The 15,287-nt window shown below is 49.2% G+C and overlaps 1 protein-coding gene and 1 long non-coding RNA gene across 2 annotated transcripts in view; one reads left to right on the top strand and one right to left on the bottom strand.

Annotated features, from left to right (window-relative positions):
- Window positions 1–413: 413 nt before the first annotated feature.
- On the bottom strand, window positions 414–12,230 carry LOC115896452. Its single transcript, XR_004056338.1, has 3 exons — window positions 12,124–12,230; window positions 9,220–9,350; window positions 414–1,344 (listed from the first exon to the last, which is right to left on the bottom strand). It is a non-coding gene; the product is annotated as an uncharacterized LOC115896452 (long non-coding RNA).
- A 102-nt stretch (window positions 12,231–12,332) lies between these two features.
- Window positions 12,333–15,287, top strand: part of LOC104662045 (succinate dehydrogenase [ubiquinone] flavoprotein subunit, mitochondrial-like) — a 36,223-nt gene continuing 33,268 nt past the window's right edge. Inside the window, 1 exon segment of the mRNA XM_030927130.1 lies at window positions 12,333–12,438. Coding sequence (XP_030782990.1) covers window positions 12,376–12,438 — 63 coding nt within the window. The 5' untranslated portion in view covers window positions 12,333–12,375.

The raw sequence follows: 15,287 nt of genomic DNA, 5'->3' as shown, positions 1-15,287 counted from the left end.
TGGGCCTCATTGCTCTCCTGCCGCAGAGGGGTCAGGGAGCTGCACGTGCCCTGCATGCACCTAGGCACGTGGCGTATTTCAGATGCACCTGGTGTCACTGTTCGCACAAACCCGAGTGGGAAGAGATCCAAATGCTCGTTCACTGCAGATGGATGAGGACGTCCCAGCAAGTCCCTCAGGGGAGTCAGCCAGCACAAGGTGAGTGAGGGACCTCCGGAGACATGAGTGGGTCTCAGACAGTGTGTGAGTGGACGACACAGCAAAAACACACACTGCTAGTTCAGTCAGTTCTGCTGAGCTCAGAATAGTCCACATCATGTTGATGTTTTTAACCTGGGGCTCACATTCTTCATTCAGAATATGGCAAGGACTTTAGAAGTCATCTAAAGTATCAATAATTTGAAGTCCTTTAATACAAAAAGTACAGAATATTACCTTTGTCACATAGCAACAGGGAAATGAAAAAAGAAAACTGACATGTTCTTTAATGGCTAGGAAAATATTCTTAGAAAGATATCTCAAGCACAGGTGAATCTAAGAAATGACCAATTTCTTTCTTTACATAGATAAATATAAGGTTAGATTCATGTAAATAAATGAAGCCATTAAGGGTAGAGTCCCGCAGATCACAGAACTGACCCAGCATCCAGCTCTGCTCACGATTTCAGGGAGTAATTTCCAGGGACAGGTCGAGCTGGAGAAGCTGGGGACCCTTGTAGCCCCCCTGTCTTTCCTGCCTCATAGGGTCTCTGAGGGGTGCCTGGAACGTTTCCTCTTGGGCTTTGAAGATCATTTCACTTAAATGCGACATCTTCCAGGTGCCATGGACCTGAGCCCAGAAACTTCACCCGCGACAGTGGCTCCCCAGGAGAGAGCACCAGGCAGTGTCAGGGGTTTTCTCCCAGCACATTTACAAGGACTTGATGGGTTCTTCTTCCTTCAGGAGCAATCCCAGTGGGCAGAAGGAGAGGACGGGAGGCCTGGCAAATGCTCCTCCCCAGCTCCGTTCCAAGCTCCATGGGGCTCTGTCAGGCTCCAGGTGACAAGCAGATGAGGGATTAGGGTTCCTCCCTGGCCTCACTGCTCTCAGGCCCTCATGGCACCCTCCCCACCCCCGTGCGGCCGGCAGACCCTGCTCCCACCCAGCTGTTCTCAGGACTCTCATCCTTCCAGGACGACGCCCTACCTGGAGCACCCGTTCCTGTGGCACCCCCAGTCCTGCACTGCAGCATTCACCCTGTCACCTCCATGGCGAGACCTTCCTGGAACTGTGATCAGCCCATCAGTTTCATCCACTGTCCTCCTAGCCCGTTTTCTATGCTTGTTTCTTGTTCCTAAAACATCCTGAAATTACAAGAAATTAACTTTTTTCAAGTCTCTGTGCTTCTGAAGTAGGTTTGCCTTAATATAACATTGATGTATTTTTAAGTGACATTTTTAAAGCTGTACTTTAAGAAATAATTCTTACATTCTTTTGAAGTTTTTTTTTTTTTTTTTCTGTAAGACGGAGTCTCACTCTGTCTCCCAGGCTGGAGTGCAATGGCGCGATCTTGGCTCCCTGCAACCTCCACCTCCCGGGTTCAAGCGATTCTCCTGCCTCAGCCTCCTGAGTAGCTGAGAATTACAGGTGCGCGCCACCATGCCCAGCTAATTGTTGTATTTTTAGTAGAGATGGGGTTTCACCATGTTGGTCAGGCTAGTCTCGAACTCCTGACCTCATGATTCATCTGCCTTGGCCTCCCAAAGTGCTGGGATTACAGCTGTGAGCCACCACGCCCAGCCGGGTTTTTTTGTTTGTTTTTTGTTTTTTTAATCAAATACAGTTGAGGCTCTCTTGGAGATCCCATATTAAAAAGAACTGAGACAAATCAGACCTCAGAAGCAGGACAGTGCCCTGTGAAGCACATGTCTAGTCCCATCACTGTCCTTCCCTCACATGGGCCCAGGGATGTGGGTGATGGTATTTGTTGCCCCTGGTGATGGAGCAGATTTGATCTGCCTATGTGGGAAGGGGTTAACTCAACAGGCCTGGATTGCTCAGACCCTGCACGTTCCCAGGAAGGGCCCTTGGCTGGCTCCTGGGAACTGAGCTCTTGCAGTGTTCTGGCTGATGAGAGACACTTGAGCCATGTTGCACTTCTTTCCTGGGTAGTTGACCAGCAAGGTGATGGATGGCAAACACCTGCTTTCCCTGTGGTTGGCTGGAACTTCCCTGACTGACCCCCAGGTTCAGGAGAGCCTCCCTGGTCCGCACACGGCACTAGCCGTCCCAGCTCCTTGCTGGAGGAATCCAGTGCACCCTGTGTGACTCCGCTGGGAGGGGCTCTGGAAGCACCTGGCTTCCCCAGCAGCCCTTCCCCTTGGTTGGTTTCGTCTGTACCCTTTCAAGTTGGAGGGTGGTCCAGGGATCCCCATGCAGTCTTTCATGCTTGCTTTCACCAGAAACTCACCTTGGCAGGGCTTCAGGGGAAGGGTTGGGATTTGGTGACAAATGACTCCATCGCCTTGGGCCAAGCACAGCATCTACTTAGGTTTTCAGGCAGATGCCCAGGTATGTCTAGCACCTAATGTAACTGAGGCATGAAATGTCTGTGCGCCACGATGCTTCAGCTTGTTACGGGCAGTTAGGCCTTGTGGTGGTTCTCTCTTGGTTTCTATGGAGAAGCCAGACCCCGCTGTGGTTGGCAAGGAAGGCGAGTGGAGACAGCAGGAGTGTCCATCCCTCAGCAGCCCTTTCTAGTGGAGCGGCTGCCTCTCTCTGATCCTTGATTCATCCCAGGGCAACCTCTGCTCTCCTGGGCAGTCCTTAGAATACTCCAGAAGACCCCAGTACAGCTGTCTGGTTCCTCCTGGACCCCAGCTCTCAGGAATGCACCATCTCTGCACTCTCCATGTGCCCATCCAGACGGCACCTGAGCTTCCCCATGCCTGCGCTGCAGGGTTAACATCTTGCTTGTTTTAACCTGTGTTGCTTTGGTTGAAAACTTGTTTGGCCATGTTATTTGCTGAGATGGCCCAGGGATCTACTTATGAGATGGCTTCTACTTATGATCAGGACACCTCACAGTGCAGCCTTCACTTGAGGACTTAGGTCTCATCCAGGTCCACACAGTCCAGGGCCCCGGACGCAGAAGACAGAGGAGAAGAAGCTCGTGGCACAAAGACAGAGGATTGATTGCCCAGGAGGCTTCCAGGGGCTTTGGCTCCTGGGGCTTCTTGTCAGCGCTGGGTCAGAGCAGGTCCCCTTGTGTGCAGACACTAGGTTCCTGTACACAGCGGTGAAGAATGGGGGAAGACCAGATGGATTTGGGTGAGGCAGGGATGCTCCTTGGTGTTTAGAGTTTTCCTCTTTCTTTGCCTTGTGGGTTCTCTATAGCTTATCTTTGTTTTTTGTAATACTACTTTCCAGTAATTCTGACCTTTCCAAATACCTCTCTCTATATAAACCTGCCTACTCTCCCTCCAGCTACCTGTAAAGCCTACAGAAACGTATTCCTGCAGATTATCACTCTATTCAGCTTAACAGACGCTCGTGAAGTGTTGCTGTGTGTGTGCCACGGGTTCAGGGTTCAGGTGCACCTATCTTTGTGGGAAGAGCACAGCTTCCCTGCATAACTGCTGGAGGGTGGGATCTTCCCAAGGGGAAGTTGGGAGGTGCTCAGGCAGAGTAAATGGATTTAACTTCTGGGCTGGGAGAACATGGTACCCCCATGGAAGGCTGCCTGAGGAAGGAAAGGAAGGAGCTGGAGGGAGGGTATGTGTGTCTTAGGAGGGGACGCACTTCAGGTGAGAGCGGGCATGGCACTAGGAGGAGCCCCATGAGCCCAGAGTGATGACTCGTAAAGGCCTAAGGGACCGTGCCAGCAGGCCCCACCGCCTGTGCTCCACCAGGAGCCTGACACTGTTCTCTGAGATCGGGGGCTGTCTCTGTGTGCTGCCCAGGACTGTGGCAATTTTGTGTATAGAAAAAAAAAATGTGTGTCTAATACAGATGGGGTATGAGGAGAGCCACTGGTCTTTCCTGACATTAACAATATGTTTTTAGTTCATTTTTAGTGAGTATGGAAGTTATTGAAAGTACAGATCACTCTGAAAATAGGCTCTTGTGTGTGAAGGTCATCAGTGAATCTTCACCCTCATAGTTGGCAAATGGTTGTGAGTGCTCAAGAGTATCAGATTCTACAATGAATCCAAGGATAGCACAGCCTTCCTGTTGAGTTTCAAGGAAAATCGTATAAAGCCCAGACCGTAATTTGTCAGGAATGTTTGCAGTGTGGTGATGGATGTCTTCACCGTGCTTTGGGGTGATTGCTGAGGGAGAATGGAAGGAGGGGTCTGGTACTTGCACCTTTCGGTAGAATTAGTGTGAATGCCACAGCGACTGAGCTGTGCTCAGGTGTCTGCCGGCAGTGGTGGCCTTGACGATGGATTTTCTGAAATGGGAATTTGTGAAGTTCTCTAACAAAAGTGCGAACTTCTTAACTTGGCTGGTGGCTGCATCCTTGAAAAATTCCGTGTGTAAAATGATACAGAACCATTTCTCGGTTATCTGTTAAATAAGAATGCGCGTCCAGCCATGATGACTGTGGACGGCCATGGAGGTCTGGCAGGCCACGGAGGACTCCCACACTCAGCAGGGTGTGACCCCACCAGGCAGTGCTTTGGCTCCTCCCAGGAGTCATGGCAGCTGACACATCACCTGGAGTGTCTAGAAAACCACTACCCTAGAGCCCCTACTGCCTTTCCCGGGGCCTCCAGCTGTAGATCAGGAACTCAGTGTCCCAGAAAGATCTTCCTTTTACTTTAACTCCTGTTGTTTGTTTTCAGGCACATGGACTCCCTTTAATCCAGTGACTGTCAGGTCGATCATATGTAAGTATCGGCAGACGGACACGCCTGGGCTTCTTTGTATCCGACCCGCTTGGGTACCTGCTTGTGTTTCCTTTGTCTGTGGGTCCGAATCACTTTCCTCCCTTCTGGAATTCCACTTAGATGAGCGTGGGCCCTTTCATCCCTCTCCCCCCGTCTTTTTACCTTTTCATGTCTCTCCGTGTATGTTTGCTTTATTCTCTATTCTGATTATTGTTAATGTACTGTTTAACCTGTCCTTTCAGTTTCTAATTCTAAAGATGACATATATTTAAAATTTCTAAATTATTAGTTACTTTCACATCTGGGTGTTTCTGATAGACATTGCTTATTTATTTTTGTGATTCCATCCTTTATTTATTCAAATATTTCTTTTGTTTTTGAGACGGAGTCTTGCTCTGTCTCCCAGGCTGGAGTGCAGTGGCCTGATCTCAGCTCACTACAACCTCCGCCTCCTGGGTTCAAGCAATTCTCCTGCCTCAGCTGAGCAGCTGAGTAGCTGGGACGGAGTAGCTGGGACTACAGGCGTCTGCCACCACTCCCAGCTAATTTTTATATTTTTAGTAGAGAGAGGGTTTCACCATATTGGCCAGGCTGGTCTCGAAATCCTGACCTTGTGATCTGCCCGCCTCGGCCTCCCAAAGTGCTGGGATTACAGGCTTGAGCCACCGCGACCGGCCTTATTCAAATATTTCATATGATAGTCTTCAGTTTTAAGAACATGTTTTTACTTAAAAGTGCTAGATATTTGTGACGTGGAGTTACTTGACAGTGTGTTTGAAGTCCTTGGGAGGGTGGTCTACAGCCGATTGTTTTTCCTGCTCAAGCCCACACAGAGTAACCAACTTCCTTGATGTTTTCGTAATTGTAATTTTTGTTTGTTTTATGGGTTCATGTGTAGCCTTAATGTGAAGGTCTGCATCATTTCTTTGGGTCCAGGGTCTCCCCAGCTGTACAGGTAGCCGGGATTTTGCTTGTTTCTTTTAAGACATAGGGTCTCCCTGTGTTGCCCAGGCCTGGTCTGGAATTCCTGGGCTGAAGCAATCATCCTGCCTCAGTCTCCCAAAGAGTGGGGATTACAGGTGTGCACCCCCATGCCCAGACAGTAGCTGGGGTGGGAGCTGCAGCTCCAAGGGCAGGCAGGTGTTCAGGAGAGTCGTGCTCTGTCTCCATCCCCCGTAGCCGGGTGGGAGCTGCAGCTCCAGGGGCAGGCAGGCTTGGGATGCAGGTGTTCAGGGGAGTCGTGTTTCCATCCCCGCCCCACTTGATTTCTGGAAGGTTCCTTTGCTGGGAGGTGCGGCCCCCTTCAGGCCTCTTTAATATGGAATCCCAGGTTCAATTCTGCCTCACAGGGACCACGGCAATGTGTCTCGAGGTTTCCCAGGGCGGCCTGGGGCTTCTTCCCTCACCTTCCGTCCATGCAGGTGTTTTAGTCTTGTGAGGATTCCCTGAGTTCCTTGCGGAGCCCATGTGCGATAAAGTGTCTGAGTTGATGATTTTTAAAAAATCTGTGCCATATTTGTGCAATAAAATACACAATGAATGCTCGTAGGAAAACATGTTAGACGTTGTGAAAGGAAAATCAACCTTGGGGACCCAAAATCACTAAGCTAAAGGGAAAAGTCAAGCTGGGGCTGCTGAGGGCAAACCTGCCTCCCATTCTGTCCAAAGTCACCCGTCTGCTCACCGAGAGAAATGCGTATCTGAGTGCCTCATCAGGAGAGGGTAACCGGCAACTCAAAAGAATGAAACCGTTTGTCTCTTACCTGCCTATGACCTGGAAATCCCGTCTGACCTTCTCTTCAAGTTGTCTCACCTTTCTGGGCCGACTGAACCAATGTACATCTTACACATATTGATCGATGTCTCATGTCTCCCTAAAGTGTGTAAAACCAAGCTGGGCCCCGACCCCTTGGGCCTGTGTTGTCAGGACCTCCTGCAGAGGCATCACAGGCGCATCCTCAAACTGGCAAAATGAACTTTCTAAAAAATCTGAGACCTGTCTCAGATTCATTTCTCTCAGTGAGCAGTGAACTCAACCAGTCCCTTTCAGCTCTAAGACAATGTGTTTTCTAGGTCAGAAGAGGAAATGGGAGGTACAGGAACACTAGAGGGGAGAAAGCATGGAGAGATGGGAAAAGCACAGAGAGAGAGATGGGGAAAGGGGAATCAGGAAGACCGAGAGAAAAGGGGGGAAAGCAGAATGACAGAGGAGGTGTGAAGAGAGAGAAGCCCACTGGAGCACTGAAATACTGAATAGTCTCCCAGGGGAGTGACTCAGGGTAAGAATTTCTCCAGGGACTGCTCTTTCAGGCAAGCACAGTTACACACATTTCTATGTTATGTTAAGTAAAAATCTAGTAAATGGCAGGGCGCAGTGGCTCACACCTGTAATCCCAGCACTTTGGGAGGCCGAGGTGGGCAGATCACAAGGTCAGGAGATGAAGACAATCCTGGCCAACATGGTAAAAACCCATCTCTACTGAAAATACAAAAATTAGGCGGGCATGGTGGTGGATGCCTGTAATCCCAGCTACTCAGGAGGCTGAGGCAGGAGAACCACTTGAACCAGGGAGTTGGAGGTTGCAGTGAGCTGAGATTGCGCCACTGCACTCCAACCTGGCGACAGAGCAGGCCTCCGTCTCAAAAAAAAAAAAAAAAAAAAAAAAAAAATCTAGTAAATGTAGTAAGTGATCAGGACAAAACTGGCTTCTCATCAGTAAATCAATCAATAGCGCTTATGAAGTATTCATACGTCTGCCTCTTCTTCTAGACTACACTAGGGGCTGGTTAACGCTCCTGTGTGCAACAGAACCTCAAACACACCATAACACACCTTTGGAGAATCCTTACAAGAATGCCAAGTTAACAATTATCTCTGACCACACTACCTCAGCAAAAAACCAAGAAGAAAAAATAAAGTATTCTTCAACCCTTTTCAGGGACAGAAAGCATCATTTCAAAAGTCCAAGAAGGGGAGGTAAGAATTTCAAAAGTGAAAGTTATCATGAAAGGCTATAAAAGCTGGAGATGAGTCTGAAAAACAAATGGAAAATGAGTCACTTCAGGGCCTCTCCCAGTCTCAAAGCCAATTAATTATTATATTAGTAAGAGTAATTTTAAGCCTTCCAATCCACTCACCCTAGCCACAGGCAACAGTAGCCTCTCCAAGTGTTATGTGTTTTTTTTCCAAGCCTGCAGGCGGGTGAGCTTTTCACATGGCAGCCCCTTAGCACTGGATGTGGACCTGCCCTGTCTTTCACCAAGAAGCAAGCACTGTGCAGATCGCTGAGTCATAAAAGCCACCTGCTCTTACCAGCCTCCTCTTCCTCTACAGCAAAACTTCTGACCTGAGACATGGAAGCAGATAAAAGCCTCTACATAAAATGTATCACTACAGCTAGAGGGCAGTTTTGCCTTTCTTCCATTCAATTATTCAGTCTCTCATGTTCCTAAGTGCCAGCCCAGAACCACGGAATGTGAAGAAACACAAAACTCACTCCTCTGCATCAGTGAATTGATTGTGTGTTGGGGATATAAGTCTGCATGTGACTGACAGGTCCCCAATGTGGTGCCAAGTCAATCTAAACCAGAGAGAATTTCTGGCTAGGCCAAGCAGAGATTTCCTGGATGAAGTCTCCAAAGATTGATTTCCTAAACATTAAACATCACTGGTTTTCCAAAACTGGTTTTCTTTTTTTTTTAAACCCTGTTGCCCAGGCTGGAGGGCAAGTGGTGCCATCTCCATTCACTGCAGCCTCGACCTCCCATCTCCACTGATCTTCCCACCTCAGCCTCCTGAGGAGCTGGGACTACAGGTGTGCATGGCCACAACTGGCTAATTTTTCTACTTTTGTAGAGACGGGGTTTTGCTGTGTTCCTCAGGCTGGTCATGCGATCTGCCCACCTGGGCCTCGCAGAGTGCTGGGATTACAGGTGTGAGCCACCACACCCAGCCCACTGGTTTCCTTTACACCCATTTTTCCCCCATCAGTCCTTATGAGGGCACCTGAAACAAGGAACCGCCCCCCTGACTTGAGAGCAGCAAAGCCTTGAGAGGGAACTTAGTTATTAAAACCCACCCCACACAAAATGCTTCTAAACGCCTTGGCTGACTTAATCCTCACAATGTGCTGAGGTTAAGTATGATTCTCCATCTCCTGTGAACAGGAAAACGGAGGTTCAGAGGTTAAGTGATTTGCCCACGGTTCACTGCATGGGATAAAACTCGGCTGTCCCTGACAGGTCCCAAAGTCACGGCCTTCAGGCTCCCACATCATGCTGCCTCCCTCACTGGGGCTCCACACTCTCAGCCCGGAAAACATGAATTTTAAGAAAACCATGACTTACGAAAAGCAGCCAATCCCAGCATTGGAACCAACAGGGCATAATTCCATCTGCTTCCATCACCACCATCCGCCCTGGAATTAGGCCGGATATCCCAATTTGGGGGATCATTTAGGTTATTCATGGAGATATACCTTGAAGTAAAGAATAAAAACGTTAACTAGTTTTATTCAATAATTTTTTTTCAGTTTTAACTATGTGCTGCAAAGCACTGAGGCCCTACAGGATTCAAAGAAGGAAAAAACAAGCCCAGGGTCAGGCGTGGTGGCGCGCACCTGTAGTCCCAGCTACTCGGGAGGCTGAGGCAGGAGAATCGCTTGAACCTGGGAGGTGGAGGTTGCAGTGAGCCGAGGTCACACCACTGCACTCCAGCCTGGCAACAGAATGAGACTCCATCTCAAAAACAAACAAACAAACAAAAAAACCAAGAACTTAGATGAAAGTGACTCACAGTCTGGTTGGTGAAAGTGGAGAAAACAGACATGTCTTAAGCATCTGAAGTGCAGGTAGAATCAGGTAAGTTCTCTAGTACAAATATGTTTAAGTGTATGGCTGCTGGGATGGTTAATTTTGCATGTCAACTTGACTGTACCATGAGGTGCTCAGATACATGGTTAAGCATTATTTCTGGGTGTGTCTCTAAGGGAGTTTTTGGATGAGATTAGCATTTGAACCTTTAAACCAGTTCCTTACATCTCTCCCCTCTATTGGTTGTTCCTCTGGAGAACCCTCATACAGCTGTATCAAAGATACAGAATCAATTCGAAAAAACTGGGCTCACACCAGACTTTCATATGAGCTAGGGTTTGAAGAGTGAGCAGCATCCTGACAGGCAGAGAAAGAAGGAAAGGCTCTTCTGATCAGAAGGAAGACTGTGAGGAAGGCAGGGAGGGGTGATGTGGTGGCGAAGGTGCAAACAGTGCTAGAAGCTTCTCAGGCCTCCTGGTGTGGTGCTGATGAATGCAGAGATGACAGAGCTCTCTGCTTCAGGCTCAGCATGCACCCTCTATAGCAAGGCTGGGGGGCTAACGTTAATAAGAATTTACTAATTTACTGAGTACCTACACGAGGTTGCACATTTTCACAAAGTAGAATCACTTTAAATTTGTTTACATGTGACCTCCACAAATACACATGATTACAAAATAGTCAAGGGATGTATAATAAACAAGAAATCCAATCCAATTTCTGAAAACTTTTCATGGGATTTTCAACAAATACTTAACATCTAAAGATAGAAAATTATGATAAGCAATAAAGGTATGACAAAAATATGTCTCGGAGCTTAATACTAAGGGCTTTGTGGTAATTATAGAATTAAAAAATTAAGGCCAGGCACGGTGGCTCACGCCTGTAATCGCAGCACTTTGGGAGGCTGAGGCAGGTGGATCACCTGAGGTCGGGAGTTTGAAACCAGCCTGGCCAATATGGTGAAACCCCGTCTCTACTAAAAATACAAAAATTAGCTGGGCTTGGTGGCGGTGGCCTGTAGTCCCAGTTACTTGGGAGGCTGAGGCGGGAGAATCTCTCTTTTTTTTTTAGACGGAGTCTTGCTCTGTTGCCCAGGCTGGAGGGCAGCTGCGTGATCCCCACTGTCCGCGGGAGAATCTCTTGAACCCTGGAGGAGGAGGTTGCAGTGAGCTGAGATCGCACCATTGCACTCCAGCCTGGGCAACAAGAGCGAAACTCCATCTCAGACAAAATAAAACAAAATTAGATAGATAACTAACCCAGCACCAAAACTGCATAACTAAAAAAAAAGTCTAGGAGGTACTATGTCCATTCCCTGCAAGCCAATAAAGGCCACGTCTGGGGCATATATCCCAGAAAATAATCCTAAAGATGAAGTTATGATCACAAATATGTTCTGTACGGTGTTATTTATTAAGAGCAAAAATGGAAAACAACCCAAATATCAATAAAATGGGACTGAACCATTGCAAATGTACTAAAATAACACTGTTAAACATATTTTTTTTTTTTTTTTGAGACGGAGTCTCGCTCTGTCACCCAGGCTGGAGTGCAGTGGCCAGATCTCAGCTCACTGCAAGCTCCGCCTCCCAGGTTCACGCCATTCTCCTGCCTCAGCCTCCCGAGTAGCTGGGACTACAGGCGCCGCCACCTCGCCCGGCTATTTTTTTGTATTTTTAGTAGAGACGGGGTTTCACCGTGTTAGCCAGGATGGTCTCGATCTCCTGACCTCGTGATCTGCCCGTCTCGGCCTCCCAAAGTGCTGGGATTACAGGCTTGAGCCACCGCGCCCGGCCTGTTAAACATTTTTGTAAAAGAGAAAGATTTTAATAATTTAAAGTGAAAAGACAGGAAACAAAATTACTAAGGATTATTGGTTTATTTTTCATGCCACTTTATTCCACAAAAAGATTTCAGATATCTTACAAAAAGACACCCTAGAAATATTAAAATACTCTCTGAACCTGAAGCAAAATCAGGGTAAGCTAGCAGAAAGGCGTATAAGCCAAAGGCATCTACGCATCTTTAACAGCTGACCACGGCCCTGCGCGGTGGCTCCGCCCCAATCCCCGCACTTGGGGAGGCCGAGGAGGGAGGATCGCTTGAGACCAAGAGTTCGAGACCAGCCCGGCCAACACAGCAAGCCCCCGCCACTAGAAAAAATTTAAAAATCAGCCGGAAGCCAGAAGCCAGGGACAGGGCTGAGGATCGCTCCCGCCCCTCGGAGGCCGGTGACCGAGGGTCACTCCCGCTCAGTAGAGGCCGGAGGCCCCGGGTCGCTCCCGCCCACCTCCGCGGACCAGCGCAGCCCCTCCCACCCCATTCCCTGTGGTCTGGACGTTCAGGCCCCCTCGGTCTAGGCAATCCCGCAGAGCCACCCACGGCGCTTTAAAAATGTTGGTGCCCAACACCTCCCCGAAATAGAGCCCGCTCTACCTCGGTCGGAGGGCCCAGGACCTTCGCGTCCCCCCAACGCCTCCGTCCGCGGGTCCGCTTTGCGCAGGCGCGGCGCCCCCACTCAGCCCCCACCCGGGCGTGACGTGTTGCGCAGGCGCGATGTCTCCGACTACTGCCCCGCTCGACCCTGCGTGGTGCGCAGGCGCGATATCCCCCTAGCGCGACCCCGGTGTGGTGCGCAGGCGCAATTTGCGCAGGGACTGGCGGGACTGCGTGGCGGCGTCAACAGTCATGTTGGGCGTCCGGAGCCTGTCGTGGCTGCTGAGCGCTCGGCGCCTGGCGCTGGCCAAGGCGGTTAGTCGGTACTGCTGACCGGGGTGGGACAGGCGGGGGCCGAGGCGGCGGTAGGAGCGGGACGGTCCCCAGCGGCTGCGAGTGGAGCGGGCGCCGGGTCCCCGCGCCCCCTGTCCCGGGATTGGGAAGGGGCTGGGAGAGCCCTGGGCCGGTGCGATGGGGAGCCGCGGGGCGGACTCGGGGGACCGGGTAGCTGGGTCCTTAGCAGGTAGTCCGCGTTCCCGGTGATGGTCACGACCCCGGGCTTGCTGGGCGTTCCCTCCCCCCCTGGGTCCCGGCCTGGGGTCCAGGGACCCCGCGGGCTGAGGTAGCCCCTCGCCTCAGTGCCCGCCGGGTGGACTCGGGGAGGAGTCGTCTCTGCCCAAGGTCACCCGGGCGGATAGCGGCCCGTGGCCGCCCTGGCTGGGCTGGGCCGGGCCTCTGCCGCCCTCTGTGCGGGTTGTCCCGAGGGGCCGCCTGCAGCCCGTGGATGGGGCGGGCGAAACCGCCCGGGTGGGTGCGAGGAGTGGCCGGGCTCGGCCGGTGGGCGTCCGGTGGGAAGCGCTGCGCGCCCGAGCTTAGACTTGCAGTTCTGCTTTCCGGAAAGCGCAAATCTGCATGTCTACTTCGGGACCTTGTAAGTTAAGGGTCTCAACTTTGGGTCGTGTTTGATGGCTCTTGTGCCACTGAAAATGTGTCAGTGTTTAAAAGCAGCTGTACCCGTTTTTAAAAATCAGATGGAGAGCTCAGCGCACTGACCGGGTGAGGACGCCGGGACCTGTGCTTGCCTGTGAGCTGAGTGCCTCGAGGGCCGGGCTCGGCTTAGTCCAGGATGATGGTCAGGGTTATACTTCCCTGAGCCCTTGCTCTCTGAGTTTGTCTGAATGTGTCCTCTACGATTGCACCTTCAGAATCGGCCTTCTAGGGTTTTAGTTAATCAAGCTGAATTGGATAGGTTTCGTTGCTTGATTTTTTTGAATGAACTTACCCACCCACCTCCTTAATTACGAAGTAATTTTAAATTGCAGAGTAAAAATCTCAATAGGAACCAAGGCATTCAGCAATATTGATTTGAATTATGCCTGTAATTGTGCAATTTTCTCCTTTTTGAAATAGTTATTAAAAACCTCCTTGAATTAAATGTGAAGATTAGTCATACTGCCGTCCTGTCAACATCAGAAAGCATGTAAACGTTCTAGTGTGTTGCTGTGGTTGGTGCTGACTGAGCAGAGATCCCTGCCGCATCTTGGGCTTTTAAGAGCTGCTTGGAGGGCGTCCACAGGCAGGAAGTAAAGCCCATGGTCAGTGGGGCTTTTTAGGGGAAACGTTAGCTTGTGATTGGAGAAAACCAAGGGTTGGTGCCTTTGTCCTCAACCCAGATGGTGCCCAGTGTTCCTTCTGCAGCCTAAGACCCCGCCAGCGGCGGAGGCACCTCAGACAAGATGGCAAGATAGCAAAATTGAACCAAAATTTAGTCTTGGGTTTTGTAAAAGTCTTTTTATCTTGAAGTTAGCGTTTCCTACAGAAATTCTGCCTGCAAGCAGTATGTTTATCGGCATTTCAGATAGGTTTTTTTTCCTGAAGAATTGGAGTTTACAAAGTAACAACATAATCAAATTAGCAGAAAAAAAGAAATTCATGATAGCCAACTGAGAAATGTGTTTGGAAAATAGATGCTGAGGATAATTTCAGTAAAGTCCAGAGAGAATTTTTTAATCTCATTTTGGCCAGTTCTGTGGTGTATTGATGATTCTGTATTTACAGCTGCTTTCAAGTGACAAGCTTATCAGACTTCGTTTTTGGTTTCTTTTTATGTCCTGATGCACTGACATAGCTTGCAAACTGTTCGAAAGCAGTTTAATCAGAGGAAAAGTAAAACCAAGAAACTTAAATAGTTACTGGGTTAACTGCTTACTTCAGGTGAAGTTTTTCAAATCCCTGAGCATGAACATCAAATATATTGTTCTAGGACAAATTGATTTCATTTCTTTGAATGGTTTGTTCTGCATGTGTTTAATGATGTTCTAGAAATACATTATTTAGGCCATTACAGTAGTAAGCGTTTGTTTTGCTTCCTGGGATAATTGTAGCAACAGTGGCATTCCAGTCTGCGTTCTTCATGATGTTTTCGCTGATTTATTTCAAAAATTGTGACTTGGTTTTGATATGAAACCTGGATATTAATATCAGTTGGGAGTCTCAGAGATTTTTCCCAAGGGTCTTTAGATAGGGGCCAAGTCCAGGATCCAGAGCCAGCCGACCTACTTGAATCCTCTGTGAGGTTCCGTCTTTCCGTGGGGTTAGTGGGGTTTCTGTGGGTAATGTTTGAAACCTTTGGTGGTGCTCTTGTGAACCAGGGTTCACAGCCTGTGCACAGTAACCATGTGTGAACTGTATTTGTTTTTGTTTCTTTTTTTTTCGAGAGGGATTCTCACTCTGTGGCCCAGGCTGGAGTGCAGTGGCGCTATCTTGGCTCACTGCAAGCTCCGCCTCCTGGGTTCACGCCATTCTCCTGCCTCAGCCTCCACGGTAGCTGGAACTACTGCCATCATGCCTGGCTAATTTTTTTTGTATTTTTAGTAGAGATGGGATTTCACCGTGTTAGCCAGGATGGTCTCAATCTCCTGACCTCGTGATCTGCCCGCCTCAACCTCCCAAAGGGCTGGGATTACAGGCGTGAGCCACTGTACCTGGCCGAACTGTATTTTAAGTATCCGGTTTTAAAATAATAAACACTAAAATTCTAGTGAGAATAATTACACGTAGTTGTAAAAGAATCAGTGAATATACTACTGCCCCCCGTTCATTTTCCATGAAAGCAATTCCTGTTTCTGATATTGACTCTTGGTGTTTGTAAGACCTCTGTTTCT

Source organism: Rhinopithecus roxellana, chromosome 3 (assembly GCF_007565055.1).
Source record: "Rhinopithecus roxellana isolate Shanxi Qingling chromosome 3, ASM756505v1, whole genome shotgun sequence".
Classification (NCBI taxonomy): Eukaryota; Metazoa; Chordata; class Mammalia; order Primates; family Cercopithecidae; genus Rhinopithecus; species Rhinopithecus roxellana.
This window is presented reverse-complemented; position numbering and strand designations above follow the sequence as displayed.